The 25,946-nt window shown below is 44.8% G+C and overlaps 2 protein-coding genes across 4 annotated transcripts in view; both read right to left on the bottom strand.

The window, feature by feature from the left end:
* The window catches only part of DZIP1L (DAZ interacting zinc finger protein 1 like), a 50,947-nt gene extending 41,340 nt beyond the window's left edge, over window positions 1-9,607 (bottom strand). For 2 of the 3 annotated variants that reach the window (XM_057739421.1, XM_057739422.1), the window contains exon 1: window positions 9,242-9,367. The gene's annotated coding sequence lies outside the window, so the exon portion shown is untranslated. Of the gene's footprint in view, window positions 1-9,241 lie in introns of all 3 variants that reach the window. The other variant, XM_057739420.1, reaches the window with a different exon arrangement.
* Window positions 9,608-17,230: 7,623 nt separating this feature from the next.
* On the bottom strand, window positions 17,231-20,305 carry A4GNT (alpha-1,4-N-acetylglucosaminyltransferase). The gene is made up of 2 exons (XM_057740310.1): window positions 19,895-20,305; window positions 17,231-17,866 (listed from the first exon to the last, which is right to left on the bottom strand). The coding sequence occupies exons 1-2, from the start codon at window positions 20,303-20,305 to the stop codon at window positions 17,252-17,254; spliced, it is 1,026 nt and encodes a 341-aa protein (XP_057596293.1). The 3' UTR covers window positions 17,231-17,251.
* Between the last annotated feature and the right edge of the window lie 5,641 nt (window positions 20,306-25,946).

The following is a 25,946-nucleotide window of genomic DNA, read 5'->3' on the forward strand; positions in this document are numbered from 1 at the left end:
TCCCTTTCTCAGAGACTCCTCCCCGATACGTATATACTCCAGAAACAAAACCATCCAGCCACGAGCATCCCCACCACAGCCATGAAGAGAAGACCAGCACATTCCTCTTAACATGTCACGTTATTTTTTAAAAAGGAGGCAGGTGACATGACACTCACCATGCTCAGCTGCAAGCTGTAACCGTGTCACCAGAACCTCAGAGACAATTGCCACAACAAGCCATGCCTTTAAGCAACAGCAGGTTACCAGGCATGCTGTGGGCAAGGGTAACAGGACACCTGCTTCCTGTCCTCCTACAGAGCAGGAGCTCACCTGAGAACTCGCTGTTTAACTATTTAAGCTTTGGCCTCAGATGTTTGCCCACAGTCCCCTCTCTAATAACAGGCCAAGAACGTTCCATCAGCCACTCTCTCGGCTTTCCTCCCAGCTCTTTGAATGCCCCTTCCAGCCTCTTCCTTGAACAGTTACTATCCTTGCACCCTTCCTTTATCGCAGGGTGTACCAGTGCCCCTGTGATAGTCTGCTGTTCACCCATCTCTCCCTGCACACTCTCCCTGGGGGTGAGCTCACACGTACCCATAGCTTCAGCTACCATAGTCCTGCTATAGGCTAGCCTCAGCCACTCCAAAATCTCACACACCTGTCTCTTGGGACCTTTAAATTTAGCCTTCCAATACTGATTATACCAGAAATTGCAAATCTAAATTCCACCAGGACCAGGAAGGTAGCATTAAATGTAGGAAACATGCCAAGTAGACAAGAAACCACAATACAACAGCCTGATGATAAGTGGCAACTGATTCCCTATCTTAGTGTCCAAGATACAAGTGGGCAGTGGTTCTCAAAGTGTGGTCACATCAGCATCAGCATCAACTGGAAACTCGTTAGAAATGCAGATCTCCAGACTGGGAACCATTTCAGGGAGTGTTGGGATAGGAAGCATTAGGGACTGTGGCAAAATGGGGAGTATATCCCCTGTTTACAAGGGGCAGCCACCACTGAGCTTCAGCCATATGGGAAGGGATGTTATGTGTTCCTTGTGGGCTAATTCCAAATTCATTAAGAAGGTATTCAAGGAGGTATGGCCAATATGGTGAAGTAGGAAGACCCTAGCTCACTTCCTCCCACAGACACACTAAAATTACAACTATTTGCAGACTATCTATAAGAAAAGGTTTCCCACAACTAAAGACAAAAAGAAGGAACCACAAGATAGGTAAAGGGAGTGGGGACACAGATCAATCAAGACACATCGCTGGGTGAGTGACCCACAAAGAGGAGGGTAATTACAATTGTGGAGGTTCTCCCCAAGGAGGGAGGGGTCTGAGCCCCACCTGAGGGTGCCCCAGCCCAGGGGTCCTACACCATGAAGATGAGTTCCCAGAACATCTGGCTTTGAAGGCCAGCAAGACTTCCATATGGCAGAGCTGGCACCAGCCCTGGGCCCCCATGGCCCCCACAGCCCCCTGCCCCAGGATTCAGCCCCAATCACCAGGGGGCTGGCAGCCACCACATGAGGCAGGGCCAGCCACGCCTCCCAGCACACAGCAGCCAGCCCAGCCACACAGAAGGGCCCACTGAGCCCACGTAGCTGGCACCCCCAGAGCGTATAGCTCCGGTGACCAGAGGGGACTATTGTGCTGGGCCCCATAAGACATCTCCTACAGTAGGCCACTTCTCCAAGATTGGGGAACAAAATTGACCAACCTAATACACAGAAATAAACACAGAGAATTAGACAAAATGAGGAGACAGAGAAATATATTTCAAATGAAGGAACAAAACAAAACCCCAAAAGAACTGACTGGAGATAAGCAATCTACCCAATAAAGAGTTCAAGGTCATGATCGCAAAGATGCTCCACAAACTCAGAAGGAGAACGGATGAACACAGTGAGAAGCTGAACAGAGCTAGGAAATATAAAGAAGAACCAAACAGACCTGAAGAATATAACTGAAATAAAAAATACACTACAAGGAATCAACAGTATTTTAGATGACACAGAGAAATGGATCAGTGAACTGGAAGACAGAGTCGTGGAATTCACCCGAGGTAAAAAGAAGAAAGAATGTTTTAAAGTGAGGACACAGACTCACAGACACAGAGATCAGACTTATGGTTGCCAAGGGGGAGTGGGGAAGGGAGAGGGACAGACTGGAAATTTAGAGTTGGTAGATGCAAACTATTACATTTAGAATGGATAAACAACAAAATCCTCCTGTATAGCACGGGGAACTATATCCAATCTCCTGGGATAAACCATAATGGAAAAGAATATTAATAAAAGAACATATATACGTGTAAAACTGAGTCACTTTGTTGTACAGCAGAGATTGGCACAACATTGTAAATCAACCATACTTCAATTAAAAATAATAATAGAAAACTAAAAGTGAGGACAGTTTAAGAGACCTCTGGGACAAGATCAAGCGTACTAACATTCATATTACAGGAGTCCCAGAAGGAGAAGAGAAGGAAAGGGGAAGAGAACTTATCTGAAGAAATAATAGCTGAAAACTTCCCTAGCCTGGGAAAGAAAACAGACATCCAGGTCCAGGAAGCATAGAGAGTCCCAAACAAGATGAATTCAAAGGGTTCCATATCAATACACATTATAATTAAAAATGGCAAAAATTCAAGATAACAAGAGAATCTTAAAATCAGCAAGAGAAAAGCAACTAGTTACATACAAGGAACTCCCCTAAGACTATGAGCTGAATTTTCAGCAAAACTTTGCAGCCAGAAGGGAGTGGCTGACGTGAAAAGATGCTCAGTATCACTCATCAGCAGGGAAATGCAAATTAAAACCGCAGTGAGATATCACCTCACACCTGTCAGGATGGCTATTATCAAAAACACAAGAAATAATGAGTATTGCAGAGGATGTGGAGAAAAGTGAACCCTCACGCACTGTTGGTGGGATTGTAAATTAGTACAGCTCTGTGGAAAACAGTATGGAGGGTACTCAAAAAATTAAAAATAGAACTACCATACAATCCAGAAATTCCACTTCTGGGCATATTTCTGAAGAAAATAAAAGTGCCAATTCAAAAAGATATATGCACCTCTATGTTCATTGCAGCATTATTTACAATAACCAAGACATGGAAGCAACCTAAGTGTCCATCAATAGATGAATGGATAAAGAAGATGATATATAGATAGGTAGGTAGGTAGGTAGATGATAGATAGATAGATAGATAGATAGATAGATAGATAGATAGATAGATAGATATAGATAGATCAATCACTCAGCCATAAAAAAGAATGAAATCTTGTCATTTGTGACAACATGGATGGACATAGAGGGTATTATGCTAGGTGAAATAAGTCAGACAGAGAAAGACAAATACCATAGATTCCACTTACATGTGGAATCTAAAAAACAAAACAAATAAACAACAAAACAGACTCACAGATACAGAGGACAAACTGGTGGGTGCCAGAGGGGTGGGGGGGCAGAAGGATGAGTGTAATAGGTGAGGGAGATTAAGAGGTACAAATTTTCAGTTATAAAATTTATAAATAAGTCACTGGGAGGTAAGGTATAGCATCCAGGATATAGTCAATAACATTGTAATAACTTTGTGTGGTGACAGATGGTGATTAGACTTATTGTGGTGATCATTCTGTAATGTATAAAAAAAAATTGAATCACTATGTGTACACCTGAAACTAATATAATATTGTAAGTCAAATATACTTCAATAAAAATAAAAAGATACTCAACAACCTCTATGAACTGTTTTCAAACTACTTTTCTAGCTGCATGTCCCACCTACCATTTAGTTACTGCCCATACTTTCATATCTCTGGGCTATTTATTTACAGGCACTGTTTTTAAGTGCTTTATAAAGAATAACTCACATAATCCTCACAACAACGTTTGGAGGAGATGCTATTATTATCTAAGCCACCAAGAAATGAAGAAGCTTGCCCTAGGTACAGGAAGCCGGATCCAACCCACGCAGCCTGCTTACAGAGCCTGGGCTCTGAGCCACTATGCCATGCTGCCTCTTGGGATAGATGGCCCTCTGCCACTTCCTTCTGCTCCTCCTGCAAGTGAACTCATGTTCAAGGCCTTGTTCAGACACGACTGCTACTGTGAATCCCTCCAAGGCCCACGGCCAGAATTCCCAGGCTCTCCCCTGGACTCCCAGAGCACAGAGCCTACGCTCTTTTGGTCGCCCTCACCACACTCTGGTCTATGCTGGGTATCTGTGCAACATTCATTCACCCATCCCACCAACAAACGACTCCTGAGCCCCTACTAAGTGCCAGGCACCGTGACTGGCCCTTGGGACGGATGGTGACCCAAGGCAACAGTCCCTGCCATTATTAATAAAAATGGTGAACACTTCTGGAACTGTGTGCTCCACACACAGTTATAAGGCTTTACATGAATTATTCCATTTGATTCCCACAACAACCCAGTGGACAGATGAAGAAACTTGGAGGTCAACAAAGAGGGCAAATGCCTTTCCCACGATCACACAGCTAGTAAGTGACAGGGTCTGGTTCCAGAGTTTGTTCTCCAGAAAGACAGAAAAATACACAGAACTACCCCCCAGAGTGTTAAGTGCCAGGGTAGGAGCTAGGACAGGGAGCCCCAAGGAGGGGCCACGCAGGACATTTCTGTCTCCTTTCTCCCCGCCACATCCCCGGCTATGAGCGCCCCAAGGGCTGAGTCCATGACTTACACACATCTGTAGATTCCAGCCCCTAACACATCACCTACAGCCCAGATTGCTACTGGCCTGAATGGAACTGTCAAAATCTTAGAATATCTGCGTCAAAATTCTGATTCTCGGGGTCTTGGAGAACTGAGGCTACGAACCAGCAAGAATTAAGATAAAGAATAAGAATGGAAGAACTTCGTAGGTGGCGCAGTGAGTAAGAATCCGCCTGCCAATGCAGGGGACATGGGTTCAAGCCCTGCCCTGGGAAGATTCCACATGCCACGGAGCAACTAAGCCTGTGCACCACAATTACTAAGCCTGTGCTCTAGAGCCCGTGAGCCACAACTACTGAGCCCATGTGCCGCAACTACTGAAGCTCACATGCCTAGGGCCCGTGCTCCACAACAAGAGATGCCACTACAATGAGGAGCCTGCGCACCACAATGAAGAGTAGCCCCCGCTCGCAGCAACTAGAGAAAGCCCGTGAGCAGCAACGAAGACCCAACACAGCCAATAAATAAATAAAATAAATAAATAAATTTATAAAAAAAAAAAAAAGAATAAGAATGGAGTTGGGGCACTTAATTTGGACTCCTTGGAGAGAAATGCCATTCAGACTTAGTAAAATGTTTGATTTGTTGATCATCTGTGTCCATAGCCTAATCCTCCAGGCCGCTAGTGAAAGATTAGAGTGCAGGGGCCCTCGTGGGTGGGCACAGGCTCATCAGTGAGATGCCCCAGTGTCCACGCTGACTGTCAAGGGGGGCAGCAGTGTTCTAGCTGGCTTCCTGAGCAGCCCGTAAACCCTCCTGTTTACACTCTGAGCACACCCCATAAATACCCAAGGTGGCAGCCCCACTCCCAGTTATACAGAATTCTGACCTAGGGGTCTGAGTTCACGAGTTTTTACTGAATCCCGAACGTATCACCCCTGTGTGTCACCAGAACCCCAAGAATCCAATTCTCAGAAGTCTTAGGGCTCTGACATCAAACGGTGAGCAGAATTGTAGGGATCTGAAGGTGATGGCAGTGACAGCAGCCCTCATTTATTCAGCATCCATGAGCCAGGCACTGCGCCAGCATTACCAGCACTATTTCTAGCCATCATACAGCCTTGCACGTACCTATGAGTTGCCTCATGTGGTAGATGTAGAAACTGAGGCTCAGAGAAGCTGAGACCCACCCCAAGTCCTTTAGTTACTAAGTAAGGAAGTCAAAATCCAAATCAAGTTCTGACTTCAAAGCCTCTGAATTATGCCAAACTACCTCCCAATGACGGTGCGGGTGGGGCTACACAAGTCATCTCCCATTGTGTCAATTACAGTGCCCGAACTCTCTTGACCAAACTGCAAGGACTAAAAGAGTTTACAGCAAATTGCAACAGGTCAGTGCTGGAGACCCTAAAGTCTCCCAGTATCCTGGAAGAACTTAGCCAAACAACTCAGCTCCACAGCTTGGGTCCTGGATGGATGGGCAGAAGATAAAGCCAAGTGAAAATGCTGCTGGTTACCTGGAAACCACACACCCCAGAGGGCAGAAACACTGTGCTTTCTCCAGACTGAATTATCAGCAGGCTGCTTTTCCCACATCCGGGAATAGAAACAAAAGGCAAAAATAACTTGCTGTGGGACTTCCCTGGAAGTCCAGCGGTTAGGACTCTGCACTTCAACTGCAGGGGGCCCGGGTTCGATCCCTGGTCGGAGAACTAAGATCCCACATGTCGCATGGTGCAGTTAAAAAAATAAAGTTAAATACATACATACATACATACACAAAATAATTTAAAAAAATAAAATGACACTCCATTATTAAGAAATTTGGAACTATTAACCATCTCTAGATGTTTTGATGGTGTCCCAGGAATTTCCCAATCCCAGACCACTGTCGTGAATGAGCGGGGCCCAAAAGAACGATATTTACGTTAGCATTCCAAACTCACTTCATTATTGAAGAGACAGTTTCTACCTGGGGCAATCCCACAGCCAAGAAAGCAAGCCTGTCTACCACCTAGCTTTGCACACTCCCAGTGATGGGATGAGCACTACCTCACAAGGCAGTCATCCCACAGTGAAACAATTCCTGGAAAGTTTATGATTCTTCTAAAACCTGCCCACCTATCATTTGTCAAAGATAACGTCACAAAAATGACCAAAGAGCTGATTTTTTTCCAAACAAAATTCTGACTGATTCTTTTAACATAAATTAACAGCTAGACTACCTCACCACCACTGCCACCTTGCTGTCTGTTCTGCTTCCTGAAGAATGCTGCCAAGCCGAGAGGAGCACTTGGAAGAGCCAAGCTTCCAAGGCAGCTGCCAGGCAATCATTTACAAGCCTGCCCTGACACCCAGCTAACTTCAGCAGTGCTGCCCCGGGGAGCTCAGGCGCATCATTAATGCTAATTGTTCTGGCTGCCAAGGCAACCCTCGCACAGTTTGCAAACAGGCCTTGCACACACCATAGGCAAGGGAGCACCAGACACCCCAACGGAGACAAGAGTGACCCAGGGGCTCTCCTGGAGCACTACCATTATAGACCTTGTTCTGCCTTCTCCTCTGTTTCTGCTGTTTTGTAAAGAAAGGAGCCTGCCTTTCCAGTCTTTCTTGCCCATAAAGTAGCAAGAGAGAGATCCACTCCACCAGGCACACAGCTCTCTCTTATAGCAGGTCTCCCATTCCTGGAAACTCTGAGGAGATATCTTTAAGAGACAATGTCCTTGGGGTTGGTCAAAAGCCTATTTTAAGTTTTTGCCACAAAAGAATTTTCTTTAAAATAAAAATGGGAGGTAGGGATTTGACTGACATCTCTTCAAAGTATTTTAGAGACAATTACATTCTGATAAAACCTATCTCCGCAGGTGCAAACTTGTCAAAAACCAACACTACTTTTCATGTCTAAAAGAACAGCAGTTTAGGACATACTGGTGTTTTCTTTCCTCTGGAGAAGTCATTGCTTCTTGGTAGAGTTTCTCCAACTTCAGATCCTGGGACATCAGACCCCCCAAGTCCTCCCTAGAGGTATGAGACCTAGTGACAGATGGCATTGCAAGTGGTTAACCTTGCTACCCAGGACTGGCCCTCCCTACAAGGTGCCACAAGGAGATTCAGAACAGCCAGTCAGGTGGTCCCTTGCCCTCCTCCTGTCAGTTTCAGTTGAGAAACAAGCCTTTGGACCAAATTCCAGCTCCCTGGCAGAACCCAGGTGTGCTGCACAAGTGAATTCAGGTTTCTGTTCCCAACCTGAAGCATATAACTTCATGCAACCATTTTATCAAGTTGGATGGTATCCAAAAGGGTTCCAATGTGAGGGAGAGGTCTCCAGAGTGTTGGTGCTGACAGAGACAGATAGAAGACCACTTAGCAGCCACTTGACTGGAAAACCGGCTTCTCTAGGGGCGGCGCTGTTCTCACTGGCCAGTCCTCAGCTCCAGAGGGAGGTGTGAGGGGTTGTGACAAAGGAGAGACCACCCACCCCATCTGTGGATGGGAGTGTGGGAGGCCACAATCAGAGTACCTCACACTCATCAGGCCTCTCTTCAAAGTCCTGTTAGAAACCACCTTTCAAGAGCCTGTGGACTTCCTAGGTGGCACAGTGGTTACAAATCTGCTGCCAATGCAGGGGACAGGGGTTCGATCCCTGCCTCAGGAAGATACCACATGCGGCGGAGCAGAGCAACTAAGCCCAAGTGCCACAACTATTGATCCTGTGCTCTAGAGCCCATGAGTCACAACTATTGAGCTCGTGTGCCACAACTACTTAAGTCCACCCACCTAGAGCCCGGCTCTAGAGCCAGTGCTCTGCAACAAGAGAAGCCACTACAATGAGGAGCCCACACACCACAATGAAGAGTAGCCCCCGCTCACAGCCCGTGTGCAGTAATGAAGACCTAACACAGCCAATAAATAAGTTAATTAATTAATTTCAAAAAAGAGCCTGTGCAGGGGCAGGCAGGCCGGCCCTTGGTCCTTCAAGAACAGGCCTGGGTAACCCCCGCCCAGCCCCCCCAGACCCCTCCTCTGACCGGCCTTCTGGACCCTTGTCCTGTACTAAGCAAGTCTCCCCTGGACTTTTATCTGCAGGCACCTCAAAAGGACAATACGGCGACTGCCTCCTGCTAAACTCCAGCCTCGGAGTGCAAGGCGGAGGAACCAGAGGTGCTAATCTGTTTGTTTTTCAATTATCTCATTACCAAAACATCCCCCTTTACCTACAGAATGCAAAGCAGCAGCCCCACCCTGACCCTCAATCATCCTACTTTTTTCAAAACAGTTAAAATCCGAGGCCGTCCTCCCCGCGGAGCCCAGTCCTGCGGGTTCAGGCGCTCCCGCTGCCCTCCGGGTGCCTCGGTCCGGGGCAGGCCAGGCAGCCGGAAGGGGGGGCGCTGCCCGGCGCAGGAGGCCGCGCGCCCCGAGGCGCAGCTCCCGCGCTGGCCCCTGCAGAGCGTCTGAACCGCCGCTGTTGAACTTCCCGCGGCCCGTGCGTGGCTCGGGTCACTCGGACTGCGCGACGCGCCCCTCCCGGGCCGAATTCCTGGCATAGTTTTCCCACGCGGCCCGGCTCACCTGGGGGTCCCCGGAGCCTGGGGAACGGGCGAAGGTCGCGGGCTGGCGGGTCCGCTCCTCCGCCCTGGCCCCGCCTCCGGGCTCGCTCCACCGCCCCGGACCGAGGCCGTTCCCGGAATCCTCGCCGCCGCGCCGGCCTGGGATGCTTCCCCGGCCCCGGGTAGCTCGGGCTCTCGAGGGCACGAGACAGAGCCGCCCGGCCACCCAGTGCTGCCACCCTGCGGGGCCAAGGGCACAGAGAACCTCTGGGCGCCGGCAGCTGCCGGCCCGGGGTCTCGGACGCCTCTTGCTCCCGCGACAGCCGCCCCACCCCGCCGCAAGGAGAGGCGGAGCCTCTCTCCAGCCCCTCCGGGACGAGCTATTTTTAGGTCCTTTGCGGAAGGGGGAAGGAGGGAATGCCACGTTTAATCCGTCAGGAAGATCCAGGATCCTAGTGAGTGGCTCCCAGGCTCTCCCCGCCCCACCCAGTACAGCCTCTGGCCTGCTGAAAGCTGGGGCCAGCTATAGCCTCCCCGGGAGACAGCCCTGCCCACCCATCCTAAACTAAAGGGACTTTCTTGGTTTCTGATCCGAACCCATGCCAATCCTTTGAGCGAATCCCAGGTCTGTTCAGATGGCAACCACTTTCCCCCAACCCTGTGGCCAGCCCTGTGGATCCTGCTGGGAAACCCAGGATCAAAGAACACTTTCTCTTTTGATAACAGTCTCTGACCCCTTCCTGTAGCCATTTGTTGCTTTACTGAGACTCAGATTTCTGGGAATTCTTTTTTTTTTTCTTAAGCCTTCCTCCCACCCCAGCCTCAATCTGCCAAGCTGTCATGGGGTATTCAAAACAAAATTGCATGGGAACAAGTGTGTGCAAAGAGGTGGAGAAACTGGAACCCCTGTGCACTGCTGTGAGAATGTAAAACGGTACAGCCACTGGGGAAAAGAGAATGGTGGCTCCTGAAAAAAGTAAACATGGAATTACCATATGATCAAGCAATTCCCCTTCTGCGTACATACACAAAAGAATTAAAAGCAGAGACTCAGACATTTTTACACCCACGTTCATAACAGCGTTATTCTCAGTAGCCAAAAGGTGGAAAAGACCCAAGTGTCTATTGACAGAGAATGGATAAATAAAATGTTATGTGTATATTACATATACATATATATTTCAGCCCTTAAAAAGCAATGAAATGAAACACATGCTACTATATGAATGAACCTTGAAAACATTATGCTAAACAAAATAAGCCAGACACAAAAGGACATATATGATTCCACTTATACAACATACCTAGAATAGGCAAGTTCATAGAGACAGAAAGTAGAACGGTGGTTGCAGGGCTGGGGGGAGGAGAGAATGGAAGTTATTGTCTCATGGGTACAGAGTTTCAGTCTGGGATGATGGAAAAGTTCTAGAGATGGATGGTGGTGCTGGTTGCACAACATGTGGATGTACTTAATGGCACTGAATGGTACACTTGAAAATGGTTAAAATTGTAAAGTTTATGGTGTGTGTATATCACCACAATTTTTTAAAATGTAAAAAAAGAAAAAAAAATGGGTGGATGGAGGCCAAGTAGGGATGTCTGTGAGCCACCAGCTTTGATGGGGAGTCTTGTTCCTCCTCTGCTCTCCTGGTCTGGGCACCCTTTTCCCTCCAAGACTTCCTGCAGGAGGGCAGAGAAGAAGCCAGGCTGTAGAGTCAAGGACACATTTAAATTCCACCTTCCCAGGCTGTGTAACCCTGGGAAGTCACTTACCTTCTCTGTAAAATGGGGAAAGTAAACTCTATATAGCAAGTCATTATAAGAACCAACTTAGTGAAAACATCTCAGCCCAGGGCCTGGCAGTCACTGGTGTGTCCTCCCAAGTTCAGTCGAGTGTTAGGGCTGGGAGCATTTGCTTCTCGACTCACTTCCCTGAAGTATACAAAAAAGTAGTTCTGTGTGTGTGTGTGTGTAATTCCCACCAGCCTCAATTTTCCCATGTGGAAATGGGTGCCATCTTTTGCAGGGCTGTTGTGAGAAAATGAACTTGACATGCACCCAGATCCAACTTCTCAGTAATGCCAAAAGGTAAAGACTCCATCTTCAGCTGACCAAGACCTCCCATGAGTGGAACCCACACACTCTCCCTTTACTGGGCCACAGCTCGACATTCAATACAGCCAAGAGCTAGTGAGTGCCTACTGAGTGCCAGGCTCTGTTCTAGGACCCGAGAAAACCAAGAGTTTATACAGGACTAGATCACTTAGCACTAGGAAGCTGTCACCTTCCACTGTGCCATCTGTGCCACAACACACACAAGATTTGGCAGCACGAGTGGGAACAGGTGTATAGTCCAAGACACAGGAACAGGCCGAAGGAGACTGGCCCTCAATGGCTACTCCAGGGGACATCCCTGTCACCCTGAGCAACTGGGCCATAACTATTGGATGGGAGGACAGCAGGGGAGGTTCTCGATATCTGTGGTTTCCATTTTGCCGTGTACCCCCTCACCTCTTCCTTGGCCCAGTGCCAGATACCCTTCTCTCTGACCAGCATAGACACCATCACAGCTGGTCTCCTTCTTACACTTAGGGATGTGTCAGGAAACAATGGGACACCGCTGAGGGTTGAAGGTCTACTTTAGACTCTAGGGAACCCACAGTAGGAGTGCCCTCTGCTGTCAACTGCTGGCATCACACCTTGTAAGCCAACTCCAGTTCCAGATCCCACTTTCCTAAAGGGCATCTGAGGTGTAGGTGACAGGGCTCCCAATGCTGCGATGCTGGTCCCAGAAGTGATTTTAGGTCAAAGGTGTATTGTTGAGTTCTCACGATATTGATGTATAGATAGACAGACGGGCATATAGTTAGAAGGGCATTTTGCATAAAAACCTGGTTTGCTGGTTTCTTCTTGAAAAATCTGAGGATCTAGCAACAAAAGGCCTGCATTCTCAGGTGTCAAGAATTGGCTGGAACTGAGGGAGAACCTCTTCCCTAGGCAAAGCCTACACTCTAACCCATTCCCTGAAAAAGATCACTTTGAAAGACGTCTGTACACTTAAAAAAAGACCTATTTTCTCAGGAAAATGCTCTCCTTTTTTGCAAAATGGGAATGCAGGGTCAGTTTAACCAGGGATCCATGTTCTGAGTCTAAAAACAAACACTAGGTGAGGCAGGCTGAGACAGACTGAAAAAATTGCAACAAAACAATAAAATGTTTGTGCCCTTGGTATTCAAAGACTGGTTTAAAATCACTAGGAAATAGAAAAACAGTCTCATAGAATAGTGAACAAAAGACTAGGCAAGTCACAGAATAAGAAAATATGCCAATTAAACATGTGAAACACTCAGCCTCACCAAAAGTAGCATAACAATTAGATACATTTTTAAACAATCATATTGGCTAAAATTAAGTAGATTTTTGGCACTGGTGAAGGTTGGGAAAAATTCACACAGGATGGTTGAAAACAATTTGGCAGCACATATCAAAATTTAGAGTCCTCAAAGTGTGGTCATCAGGACTACAGTATTACTTGTATGATTAAAATTAGAATCAACTTGGGACTTCCTGGGTGGCACAGTGTTTAAGACTGCGCACTACCAATGCAGGGGGCCGAGGTTTGATCCCTGGTCAAGGAACTAGATCCCACATGCATGCCGCAACTAAGAGTTCACATGCTACAACTAAGGAGCTCATGTGCTGCAACTAAGATCTGGCACAACCAAATACATACATACATACATACATACATATTTTTTAAAAAATAACAACTTATAAAAAAATAAAATTTAGAATCAACTTAAATATTCGCCAACTGGGCTTTAAGTAAATAGATTATGATATATGCAACAATGAACCACTCTGCAACCCTTACGAAGACTATATCTTGGTATGTAAATGAAAAAAAGATGCCCAAGCCATATGCATTGTTAAATTAAAAAACAACTGACATAATTATATGTATTATATGAATCCGTTTATGTTTTTTAAACTATACATATGAGAAATTCAGTGGTGATATTCAAAATATTTAACCGGTAGGCTTGCACAGGCACTAGCCCTCTGGGGCCGGTCTTCACGTTTTGGTTGCTGCATCAAGGGGGTTCTGGGAGGAAGAGCTAGGGTAGATAAGTTCATAGTGGGGGATACTTGGAAGGCTATTGCCAAGACTTTTTACAAATAGCATGAATACATATGCAGAGAAAAGTGAGAGACATACCAAACTTGAAAGGTGTGCAAGAGGGACTTTCACCTTTTACTCCATAGAATCTTATTGTTTGAAATTCTAAGAATGAATGTCGGATTTCAAAAAAAGTTAACATGGAGAAAACACCAGCATGGCCTATTTTCAAAATGTATCGTGACGTAAAAGCGTGGCATAGACTCACCGAAGCCCGGAAGGAATCCAGGGTCACCTACACTTCTTACCACTCACTACTCTTTTTACTTTGCCCAGTACCATCCTCACCACCATGTTTTCTTTCCAGCTTTATTGAGAAATGACTGTCATACATCACTGTATAAGTTTAAGGTACACAGCGTGATTTACATATATTGTGAAATGACAACCACAATTAGATTCAGCTAACATGCATCCTGTCATATAAACACAGTAAAAAGAAAAGAAAGAAAAAAGAAAAAAAAAAAATATTCCTCCTTGTGACGTGACTCCTAGGATTTACTCTCTTAACAACTTTCCTGTATATCACATAGCAGTGCTAGCTATAGTCATCAGCTTGTACATTACATCTCTAGTATTTATTTTCTTAATCATATACCTTTTAGTCTATGCATTTTTCCCATCACCACCAAGTTTTGAAATATTCTTTTCTACTAAACAAACTGCATTTATTAATACATTATTAATTTATTCCCCACAATTTATTAATCAAAAACATTTTGCTGCCAGGTAAAACTCCCTATAGACGTCAAATTATCAATATTGCCACAGTGAATTCACATAATCACAGCTCAGCATAAAGAAACATGACATTCAGGTTGATCTATTGGTCCCATCATAAGATAGCTTGTATATTTTTGAAATATTGAAAATATTTCTAATCAAACCCTTTGAAACCCTAGTGATTGGGAATGTTAGTTGGAGGACCATTTGTCATGCATCCTCCAGATGTGGAAATGAGATCCAGCATGTGTGACCCTGCTCCTCCCTCAGAGGGCTAGCACTAGGAAGTCTCACCTGTGGAGACACTCAGGTGAGCTGAAACCCAGCAGAAGTTCTGGGGACACAGGTCAGAGGACAGCCATGGGGAGTAGCAGCAGACCTCAAAGTCTTACTCTGGTGTCAGACTGGACCTAAGAATCCAGAACAAGTAGCTGGGAATAAATAAAGCTGGGATGGGAGACATGACTTGTGGGTATTTTTTTTTATGCTGTGGGTATTTTTTAATAAGACAGAGCAGTGATTCTCAAAGGGGGAAATAGAGTGAAAGGGGATGGGTGGATGTCATTTGAAAAAGCATCATAATTTTAAATTTGGAAAAAAATATAAACTTATGTTTCTCTTAAAGCGAATTACCAAAAAGAAAGTTCTAGAAAATCTTGGCTGATGAATATTTGCAGAAAAATATTAATTCTCACACCTCCTAGAAAGAGGAGTTAAATTTTTATGTGACTGTAGAAGTTTTTAAAATTTGAATCTATAATTTGCTTTTATAAGCCATCTGGGGTAAAGTAGGGAATAGCAGACACACTAGGGAGCAGAGGAAACTATCCTAGCAGTGACATGGGCAGTCATCACGATTTAAGTACTGGGGTCCCACAATGAACTGAATGTTTGTCCCCCCAAAATTCATATGTTGAAATCCTACCCCCCAAATTGATGATATTAGGAAGTGAGGCCTTTGGGAGGTAATTAGGACACAAGGGTGGAACCCTCATGAAAGGAGTTAGTTCCCCTATAAAAGAGACCCCACAGAGTTCCCTTGCTCTTTTCCACCATATGAGGATTCAACAAGAAGTGTGCCATCTGCCACTCGGAAGAGGATCTCACTAGAACCCAATCATGCTGGCACCCTGATCTTGAACTACCAGCCTCCAGAACTGCCACAAATAAATTGTTGCTGTTTATAAGCCACCCAGTCTATAGTACTTTGTTACTGCAGCCCAATCTGACTTAGACAGGACCTTGTCTGCTTGATCCAGCTGTATCTTCAGCATCTAAATTAGTGCTTGGCACACAGAAGGGACTCAATTAATATTACTGACTGAATGTTTTAATGAAACAGGACTAGAAATCAAGTCTCTTTTTTCCCCAGCCAATTCTCTAACAGATCCTGTAATTAATCTTACAGAAGTAAATTTAACATGTAGCATACATGTTAGCTGTCTATCCTAACACCCAATTTCTCTTCCTCCTAAAATGTCCCAGCCTCTCTAGCAGCTGCATTCTGGTCAATGGGATGTAAGGGGAAGTGTTATACAGTACTTGCAGGAAGTCTTCATAAAATAAGGGAAGTGCACCTTTCCTCTTTCCTTCATCCTGCTGCCTGAAATGCAGAAATGATGGGCTGGAAATCAAGCTGCCCTGTGGACCATGGGCTGCAGATGCTAAGGATGGCAAGCAGAAAAATGCAAGAAGCATAGGTTCCTGGTGACTGCAGTGACCGTACCCGCCTTGATCTGCATGCCTTCAGGCTTTTACGTGAGAGAGAAATAAACGTCTATATTTTACACACCAATGGTTTTTAGGATTTTTCTATTATAGGCGCAGTCCACCCTGGCTGACATGCGTGACCTGCACTCCCCACCCCGCCCACAGGGGGCGCTGAGCCCTCGATTATGACGCGTGGCACGTGAGTGTTTCATCCTCGCGACCTACCAGGAGATCCACCTCCTCCAGCACCACTAGGGCTTCTGCTTCCGGACACTCCAGGGCGGCGTCGGTGCTGTCAGTGCTGTCTCTTTAGGACCCGCTGGAGTTTCAGCTTGAGGACCATACAGGGCTGCGTCCATGCAGACAGGAGCACAGTTTTCTCAGGACCTTCCTGGGGAGGGCCCACCGGGAGGAAAAGGTGAGGAAAAAGTGAAGAGAAGTGAGGAAAAGTGGGGAGAAACTTCCTGTGTGCGACTGATTGCTGGTGGGGTGGGGGATCCATCTTCAGAGAACCCAGGAGAGGAAGGTCTTGATGTGGAAAATTGTGGGGATTTAGTCCCTGTTGTGTGCAGTGTAGACTGTGTCCAGTATGGTTCTTTGGTGTGTGGTGTCCAGTTTCCCCAGCACTGTTTCTTGAGGGGACTGCCCTTTCCCGGTTGTATGTTCTTGACTCTTTTGTTGTAAATAAACTGACCACATCTGTTTAGGTTTATTCCTGGGCTCTCTGTTCTGTTCCTCTGGTCCATGTGCCTGTTTTGGTGCCAGGATCACACAATTGTTTTGGGTACTGTAGCTTCGTAATATAGTTTGAAGTCAGGGAGTAAGCTGCCTCCAGCCCGTTCTCATTTCTGAGGATCACTTTGGCTAGTCCTGGTCCTTTGTTGTTCCACACAAATATTAGGATCCTTTGCTCTATTTCTGTGAAAAATGCCATTGGAGTTTTGGAAGGGATTGCTTTCTGTGTGTACATTGCTTTGGGTAGAATGGACATTTTAACAATATTCATCCTTGCAACCCACGAACATGTGATATTTTTCCATTTCTTTGTATCTTTTTCAATTTCTTCAACAATATCCTAAAGTTTTCAATGTGCAGGCCTTTCCCATCCTTAGTTAAATTTATTCCTAGGTGTTTTGTTCTTTTTGATGCAGATGTCAATAGGATTGTTTTCTTCTTCTTCCTGTTGGTTCATTATTAGTGGTTAGAAATGCAGCTGATTTTTGTGTATTGACTTTGTCACTTAACTGAATTCATGTATTGGTTCTAATAGTCTTTTGGTGGAATGATGTGCAAAGTGGTAACTGTTACTGACATGTGAGTGAGCCTATGCACACCTCGGGGAGTGGAGATCAGGTGAAAGCCTGGCACTCCAGGAAGTGGCCAGTTCCACGATGCAGCACCAGTGAGCCAGCATTGGCTCTATCTGTTACCTGAGCCCTGCTCCACAGTCACCAGCCCCTGTGGACCTTGAAGCAAGTCCCTGTATGTCTTGGGACAGTGCTTACGGTAGAGATTTTCCACCAGCGTGTTGCTTCCTCTAACCACAGCCTTCCCTTCCTGGTTCATGTAGTTCCACAGATGCAGGGCATAGGATTCGTTGAAGCTCGGCTCTGTGTCCCAGACTTCATAGTAGCGCCTCCACGCTTGGAAAGAGATAGGGTAGAATCTTTGGGGGTGTAGGAAAGAGAAGTTTAAACACTTGAGGTCACTCACCTCCTGGAAGTCTCTGAGTTTGCACCATACTCTCAAAATCCTTGTCATCAGTTGGGGACCCTGGTGGCCCCAAATTTTTGGATTGTAATTTTCCACAAAGTTTTCCATGCACTCCCACAGGAAAGGGTGGTGGGGAAGGAATCCAAACACCCCATTGCTAGAGAACTGAGATTTCTGTGCAGCCAGAAAGTTGTCCTCAGGGATGGGTCTGATGGAGATGACATCGGTGTCCATGTAGATACCGCCATACTTCCAGATGAAGGCCAGGCGGGATGCATCTGAACTGATGTGGAGCCAGTATCTCTCTGCATTGCTGTTGACCTGCAGGAGCAAGTGCAAATTATTAGCCCCTGGGCAGAGGAAGACAGGATGGGGTGGGGGGTGGCGTGCTGCCTGTTGCAGCAAGAGACCAGGCACAGGGGGGTAGCTGAGAAGGAAGCAAGCCAACTTCCCAAAAATCTATCTGCCAAGAGCCCAATTTTGCGAATTTACCAAAATTACCTCCACCCAAAAAGTTGCCTTTAAGTAAAAAGTTTACAGCAATCAGTATCAGTGGCAAGGTTCTAGCAGCTTTCGGAGATTTCATGAAATTGTTTTCTTCCAATAGAAAGATGAAACCCAGAAGGGATTTCACAATGAACTGTCTGAGTCACTTTCAGCAGGATGGAAATTAACCACAAATATGAAACTGTGAAGAAAGGATTTTTCATAAGGCCTAAAAATGCTGAGAACTGATAAAAAAATAAACTATGAAACTATAGGATAGATTAATATCTATGCTTTTTGAGAAACTGGTAAAAGAATCTTAAAATGCATCCATGCCTTCATCCACTCATTAATTCCTTTAATAATATTCATCGAAGGCCTACTTACCATTCACTAAGCTCTAAGCTGCTAAGGATACAGCAGTGAACAAACAGACAAGAATCTTCACTGGCAGGAGATAGACAATAAACAAATAAAATATATCATATGTTGGGTATTCATAAGGACTATGCAGGAAAAAAGTCAGGCAAGGGGGCTGTGAAGGGGCAGGATGGAGCACTATCTTATATTGGGTTTGAGCAGAAACTTGGATGAAGTGGATGGATGAACCATGCTCTTATCTCTGACAAGAGGGCTCTAGGTAGAGGAAACCTCACGTGCAAGGGCCCTGGGGCAGGAGCATACTCACTATGTACAGGAACAGGAAAACAGCAGTGCCCAGTAATGAAGGGAGAGGGGTAGGAAACAAAATCAGAGAGGGGTGGGGGTGGGGTGAAGAAGGGAGGGCAGATCCCATAGGGTGGGTAAAGACTGAAATGATTTGGAAGGGTTGGAAGAAAGGAGTCATGTGATCTGAATTAGTCTAAAAAAGGTCACACAGCCTGCGGTAAATTTTTAAAAATTTTTAAAAAAATTTTTTTTAATTAAAAAATTAAGGATCTTGAGCTGAGGAGATTATCCTGGATTATCATGGGCCCTAAATGCTACTACAAGTGTCCTTTAAAGGGAAAGATAGAAGGAGATTTCACACAAAATTCCTATGAGCCCCAGGAGTTTCTTGGTCATATCTTGATATAACCCAGTCTTATACAGCAGCACCCACCTGATCTTTTATGCATTTTCTATTTACGTCATTTTTCAGGTTAAATATTACCTAATTTTCCCCCTCAGGTGCAAAAAAGTTTAACATAGATGGATTTAAATCTGTCACTGAGAGATCTAAGAAAGGTTAAATAAATTTCCTGGAGTCACACTGAACTGTGACAGAGTTTAGGTATAAAACCTTATTTCAGCTTCTCATTCAGTGTTCTAAGTATGTGACTTCATGCAAGGTTCTTATGCTCTTCTGATCCTTGCTGAAGCCTATGTGTTTCTCTAAATGTGTTTCACCATTTGTTTGATAATGTTGCAGATACTCATATTTTACATTTGCATATATTATTGAATTCAGAATTTGGTATCCTTTGCACATTTTTCTCAAGTGTTGATTGGTAAATCCAAATAAACTCTAGTTCTTAAGGAGAACCAAAGAAAGTAAAAAAAACCTGTCAGTGAAAAATGAGTGGTCTATACACCTAGAAAAGATATAGAAACTCATTCAATTAAGAATAGTCTCAAGAAATTGTAAGATATAAGCTGAAATAAAATAGGTAAAAATAGCCTAAATTAAGTCTCTCCTGTTTCTTTGAATCAGGACTCAACTCTGTTGAAAGAAGACCAGGCAAGAGTCAAAAGATCTGGGTTCTAGCCTATCTCTGACACTGAGTCCTTACCCTCAGTGTACCGTCTAGAAAATGACTAGATTGGACCTATTTTCTCTGGTCCCTCCCACCACTGACATTCTGAGATTCTCTGAACACTTACTTGAGCGTACCACGAGAACAACGGTGTGTCTTCAAACAGGCTTTTCATATCCAAAGGGAAGAGGAAAACATTGTCTATTGCTGAGAGGAGGGAAAGGGCTGGAGAAGTGGCGTTTGGGGGCAGCGGCATGGAATTGTTGAGCCCTTTCATTAGTAACAGCACGGGCTGCTCAGGGTAAACCTTAGCAGCTGACTCCACAGCACAGGAGACCAGCGGGGATGGCTCCACTCTCTCTGAAGTCTCCAGGAACACAATGCTGCGCCCATGGCCCAGGAGGGCTTGCAGCCCCTGCTGAGGCTTGTAGGGAAGCAAGTAAGTGAAGAGGCAGCTGGACTTCAGGGTGAACTGGTAGAGGAAGCCACAGGCAAACAGCAGGGTGACCGACAGGGAGAGCTGGAGCTTCGTCAGCATGTCCATCCCTCTCTCCTGGCCTGCTTCCTGAAATCAACACTATTCATTAAAAATTATAGTCACAAAACCTGATAAAGATAGCACACAAGAAGATGATACCTGAATATCACTTTCAAGCTTAGATTTTTTTTTTTATCGAAGTATAGCTGATTTAGAATATCAGATTACTTTCAGGTGTACAGCATAGTGATTCAGTACTTTTATAGATTATATTTCATTAAAAGTTATTCCAAAATAATGGCTATAATTCCCTTGCTAGTTTAATATATCCTTGTTGCTTATCAATTTGATGCCTAGTGTAGTTCATATTTCTTAATCCCCTACCCTTGCTTGCCTCCGGCCCCTTTCCTCTCCCCTTTGGTCCCCACTAGTTTGTTTACTCTCCCTGTGAGTCTGTTTCAGTGTTCCACATGCATTCATTTGTATTAATTTTTACATTCCCCCTGTAAGTGATATCATACAGTATTTCTCTTTATCTGTCTGACTTGTTTCACTAAGCATAATATTCTCTAGGTCCATCCACGTTGCTGCAAATGGCAGAATTTTGTTATTTTAATGGCTGAGTAATAATTTCATTGTATGTATATACCACATCTTCTTTATCCTTTCACCTGTTGATGGACACTTGGGTTGCTTCCATATCTTGCCTGTTGTAAATAGTGCTGCGATGTACATTGGGGTGCATGTATCATTTCAAATTAGTGTTTTTGTTTTCTTGGGGTATATACCAAGGAGTGCAATTGCTGGATCATATGGTAATTCTGTTATATTTTCGGTTTTTTGAGGAACCTCTGTACTGTTTTCCATAGTGGCTGCACCAATTTACACTCCCACTAACAATGTCTGAGGGCTCCCTATTCTCTACCTCCTCGCCAGCATTTGTTATTTGTGGGTTTTTTGATGCTAGCCATTCTGACTAGCATCTGAGTGAGGTGATATGTTGTGGTTTTCATTTGCAGTTCTCTAATAATCTTTGATTTTTTAATTCTAAATAAAAGATGATCAAATCAAATCCAGCAATGTTAAAAAGCAAGGTGCATTGATTAGGTTTTATCTGAGGAATTTAAGGATTATTTGCAATAGGAAAGTAATTCATTAACAGGAAAACAATTAATGAAATGCATTATTTTAACAGATTAAAGAAGAAAAGCTGTGTGATCATTTTGGCTCAGTAGATGCTAACAACAGGATAAAATTTGACATCCATACATGCTTTTTAAAAAGCACAAGGAAACTTTCTTAAGCTGACAGACAACATCTACCAGAACATATGGCACTGATCTTGCTTAATATGAAGCATCTAAAACATCCCCATCAAGACCAGGAATACGTTATGGATGTCCGTTATCACTGTTAGTTTCACCATCATTCTACTAAGTCTATCCAACACAGTGAAACAAGAGAAAAAGAATTTCTGCTACAAACATTAGAAAGGAAGAAACAAAAATATCTCTAGTTGTAGAAAATGTGATTGCCTACATAGAAAATCCAAGATAACTTACCAAAAAACTAATAGAATTAAGAAGACGCAAACTGAAGGTTAAATAATTTGCCAAAATGACACACTTAGCAGAGCCATGACTTTAACTTGGGTCTACGTGTGCCCAAAGCCCAGGCTCTGGGTGGTTACCTGCAGTACCTCCCTCTCATTCAACAGAAGCTCTAACTCCAGCCAAACTCTAGGACAGCAGAGATCTCCATTCATCAGTGGGGGTTTTTTTGTTTGTTTGTTTTGGTTTGGTTTTCACTTTACATGTAACTCTTTCAGAAAATACAAATCCAATAAATCAGAGCTTACCTTCTAGCCAGAAACTTGCAGTCAGCCAATACCTGCAGTCTTAGCAATAATAAGTTTTTTCCTGCTACAGTTTTTGATAAACCACCACCTAATCTTCAACAATGCTGAGGGAAGTAAATCATTGGCAAAAGATTATGCCAAACACAAGAAGTTCCCAGGAAACTCCTCCCTTTGCTAAATTGCCCAAACACAAAGACTTGCAGATGGTAAGGGGTTCACATGATTTTTCAGGTGACCCACACACTAATCCTGCCTGTTTGTGGGCCTGCCAGGTGGGTTACAAGCCAACAATTTCAGCTGGAGAAAACTGTATCATAACATAATCCTGGCACCAGCAAAGTGTGCACCTGAGCAGTTTGACCTCAGTCAAAATCATGGGCAGAGCCTTGGGGAAGTTTCTTCACCAGACAACCCTGTAACTTGGTCCAAACTTTGTAAACAAAAGATTTTGCTGAAAAAAGAAAATCCATCTCCACAAATAAGTAAGTAATGTAGAAACCCCAGTAGTCCAAGAGCCTGGTGATCTGGAACGAGAATTGGTTCCCTGATTTTAGTTATGGTGGCTTCAGGAAGGGTCCCTTTGCCCAGAGGTCCCTCTTGGGGGGTATAAGCTTCCTCCCAGTCTCACGAGGTCAGCATCACACCCTCCACTAATGTGGTAATCCCCACATCTCCCAAGATAGTGTGACTCTCCTGTGGTCTGCTCCCCATCACCCCTGACAGGTACGCATAGTAGTCCTCTTTCGAGCCATCCTCTGCTCTGTCTTCACCCAGAACCTTCTTTCAGCCATGAACAGGTATCCACAGGATGCTCTGGTGTGAACAGGGAGGTTCCCTCCTGAGCAGACTTTGGATCCTCATATAGCAGCTCCCTACATCAGGGAAGTAAAGCTGTCCCACTTGTCGGCGGCTTCTTGTTTTCTATGTGCCCGAGATTCCCCAGGAACAGCTTTTTGAGTCTCCACACACACCTCTTCCTTTTGGAACTGAATTTCTTCTCTGGACCTTGTCAGTTCTAGGCTTGGATACCTTGGCATCTTTCCAAAGTTCCCTAACTCTGAATAGATTGGGTTGTTCTTTCCTTGTGGAGGGGCAGGGGAAGCAGAGCTCCTGGTCCCCACTCTGGGGTAACCAGAGGACTCCGTTTGTGGGAGTGATATGTTCCTAGTGCCCGCATTTCATGCAGGGTCATGGATCCTGGTGCCTCCTAGCTGCTTGCAAGATAGCCAACACCATCAAACAAATGGTCGAGGCAAAGAGCAGGGAAGTAGTTGATGATCTTTGTCACAGGGATGAAAGTTAGCGATGCAGTGAAATCTTAAGCACAAAAAGTAGGACCTGTCTGACCAAGAACCAAGTAGAGGATATGATGAAAAGAGCACCGAGCTTGGAGTCATGCCTCTACCCACTATAGGTACCAGGGCAAGTCCCAAAACTGCCCAGAGCCTCAGCTCCTCTCTACAGTGCTGACCTCAGACTCATTGTGAGGACAAAAGGGCTCTATAAGCCAAAGAAGTGACTCCCGCTTTCCACTAAAGATGAGGAGAAAAATAAAATACTGTTACTATAGATGGCATGGACTCCCTGATGACAAACATTAAGTTGTTATTGTTTTCAAATGAATGATATCTGTTTCCCGGTGAACAGTCGAAAAGAAAATCTTCAGCCATGTATGAGAATTGCCTGGGGTCTTTTTAGGATCACAGCCTTGCTGTCCTTGCTGAGACTTTCCAAAGAGGCCTCCTGTAATCTGAGCCACTCTATCAGGAACATCCCAGGGCCCCCGGATCCTTTCAGACTTCCCTCTCGTGTTCAGAGCAGAACAGCCTTCCCTTCCATCTGCTCCTCCTTCTGCCTTCTCTGGCCTGTACCACACTAACTTACTGTCTGGGCAGGCAGCTGCCACAGCCGCAGCTCTTAACCTGGACTCCACAGATTCCCTAGAGGCTCGAGGATGGGCTTCAAGGAGACTCTGGACCCTGAAGTCATAGCTTTCATCAGTACCTTTACCCTGGACTCCATTTATCCACAGCTTCTCCTACATATCACCTAAGGAATGTCCCTTCTCTTTGACCCTCTGTGACATTAATTCTGTTTAAAATTCCTGCAGATGTCTTCACAGTACAATCTCAGGCCTTCTCCAACCAGCCAAGCAACCCCTAGGACTCTTAGTACAGCTATCTGAGTAGAGATGTACCCAGAGCTATTTACCTTTAAGCAACGGATGGGTCTGAATACACTGGTGACAGTCACATATGCATCCAGGTTTTGTCTACTTTCCTAGAGTTTCGGCCTCCTGTGAGAGAGCGCTTACTTCCTACGTTGCAGTGTAAGCCAGACTTGGTCAATCCAATGGATTGTGGAACCTGGGTAATTGTTGCTGAGACCTTAGGAAATGTGGATTGGTGTAGCCCCAAATAAATGAACAGGATGGGAAAAAACTCTGAATCCGTCGTTATTTCTGTTGTATTTTACAATGCTGTTCTTCGTATGTTTGAAGTTAGTACAAAGAAACGGGGGTACAGGGAAGAAAATCAAGGAGTCATCAGGGTTCTCCCCCACTCATCAACCCTACAGATAACCTCTGATAACCTCAGTTAGAAATAATTCAGTGTTTGCATCTAGACCCCATCTGTTATAAAGGCCCCGCTGTGTCAAGAAGGAAACATTAAAGGAATCTTTAACAATAAATGTTTGTTGCCTGCAATTACACATGAAATGCCTACCTCTGAGTTCTATAGCTTCTTTGAACTCCAGTTTACTGCAAGAAGGAAATATGCAAGCCAACAATACTTGTCCTGTTTTCTTTGGAGCCGTTGGAACCACAGTTCCGGTTTCTAACATTTGTTAAGCAAGTGGGACTGTTAAGCTTGTTAAAGGGTGCAGCAATTAGCAGAGCAAAACCAACACACAGAGAATGATAATGTTATTGACGCTGCCAATTCCTTTCATCCCTCTTCTGAAGTTGAAACAGAGACTGGAGTGTTGGGCCTCCATGACTAGAGAGGAAATCACTGGACAGAGGCAGTTCACGGCAGACTGAGAAAGAATCCATAGCCTAACCCTTGGAACACACGGTGGTGTGACATGATCAACATCAAATCCCGAAAAAAAAATTTTTTTAGTAAAAATCAGTGAGTTTGTGCCAGGGAACAATCTCTTTGTCCCGTGGCAATACTTTAAACTATTCTGCATTTCCAAGACAAATGCTTCTAGCTCTGTGTTTCTGGAGAAAATGGCTTTTGTTCTCCACACAGCTATACTAATCAAACATGCTTCTGTTTACAAAACCTTATACAGCTACCAAGAATGTGCTGCTGTGTTTATTCTGGAAATTATTCACACGTAATTTTTCCCATTTTTAAATTTACTTGCAGATAAAAGAAGGGGTAGTGGATAAGGGCAGGGAGATTAGGGGAAATCATTGTTAATAAATCAGTTGTGCCTCTTCCACTCTTCCAGGCTAAAGAGCAGGGTCTGCAAGAAGCCCACAGAAGTCACTGGAACCAATCTGATCATGGAGGGCTGTTCAGAGGGGCTTTGCTATTAAGTTCTATAAGTCAGTGCTTAATTTCTTCTTCCTGTAAGGAATTGGGAACATCTTGGAGCCACCTGTGCCAGGGGTCCACATGACATGAGATGTTTATGAAGACTGGGTGACCACGAGAACAAGCACTTCCCATTCTGGCTGAAAGAGACTGTTATGGACTGAATGCTTGTGGCGCCATCCCCCACCACCACCATCACCAAAATTCATATGTTAAAGCCCTAATCCTCAATGTGATGGTATTTGGAGGTAGGGCCTTCCAGAAGCCATCAGGTTTAGATGAGATCATGAGGGTG

The sequence above is a fragment of the Hippopotamus amphibius genome, chromosome 6 (genome assembly GCF_030028045.1).
Source record: "Hippopotamus amphibius kiboko isolate mHipAmp2 chromosome 6, mHipAmp2.hap2, whole genome shotgun sequence".
In the NCBI taxonomy this organism is placed as follows: Eukaryota; Metazoa; Chordata; class Mammalia; order Artiodactyla; family Hippopotamidae; genus Hippopotamus; species Hippopotamus amphibius.

Bases quoted from the DNA above. Each gene is read 5' to 3' on its own strand.
- A4GNT (XM_057740310.1), bottom strand. From the start codon at position 20,305: ATGCTGACGAAGCTCCAGCTCTCCCTGTCGGTCACCCTGCTGTTTGCC. The intron at 17,867-19,894 runs GTAAGTGTTCAG...TTGCTCCTGCAG, and splicing joins TGTTCTCGTGGTACGCTCAA to GTCAACAGCAATGCAGAGAG.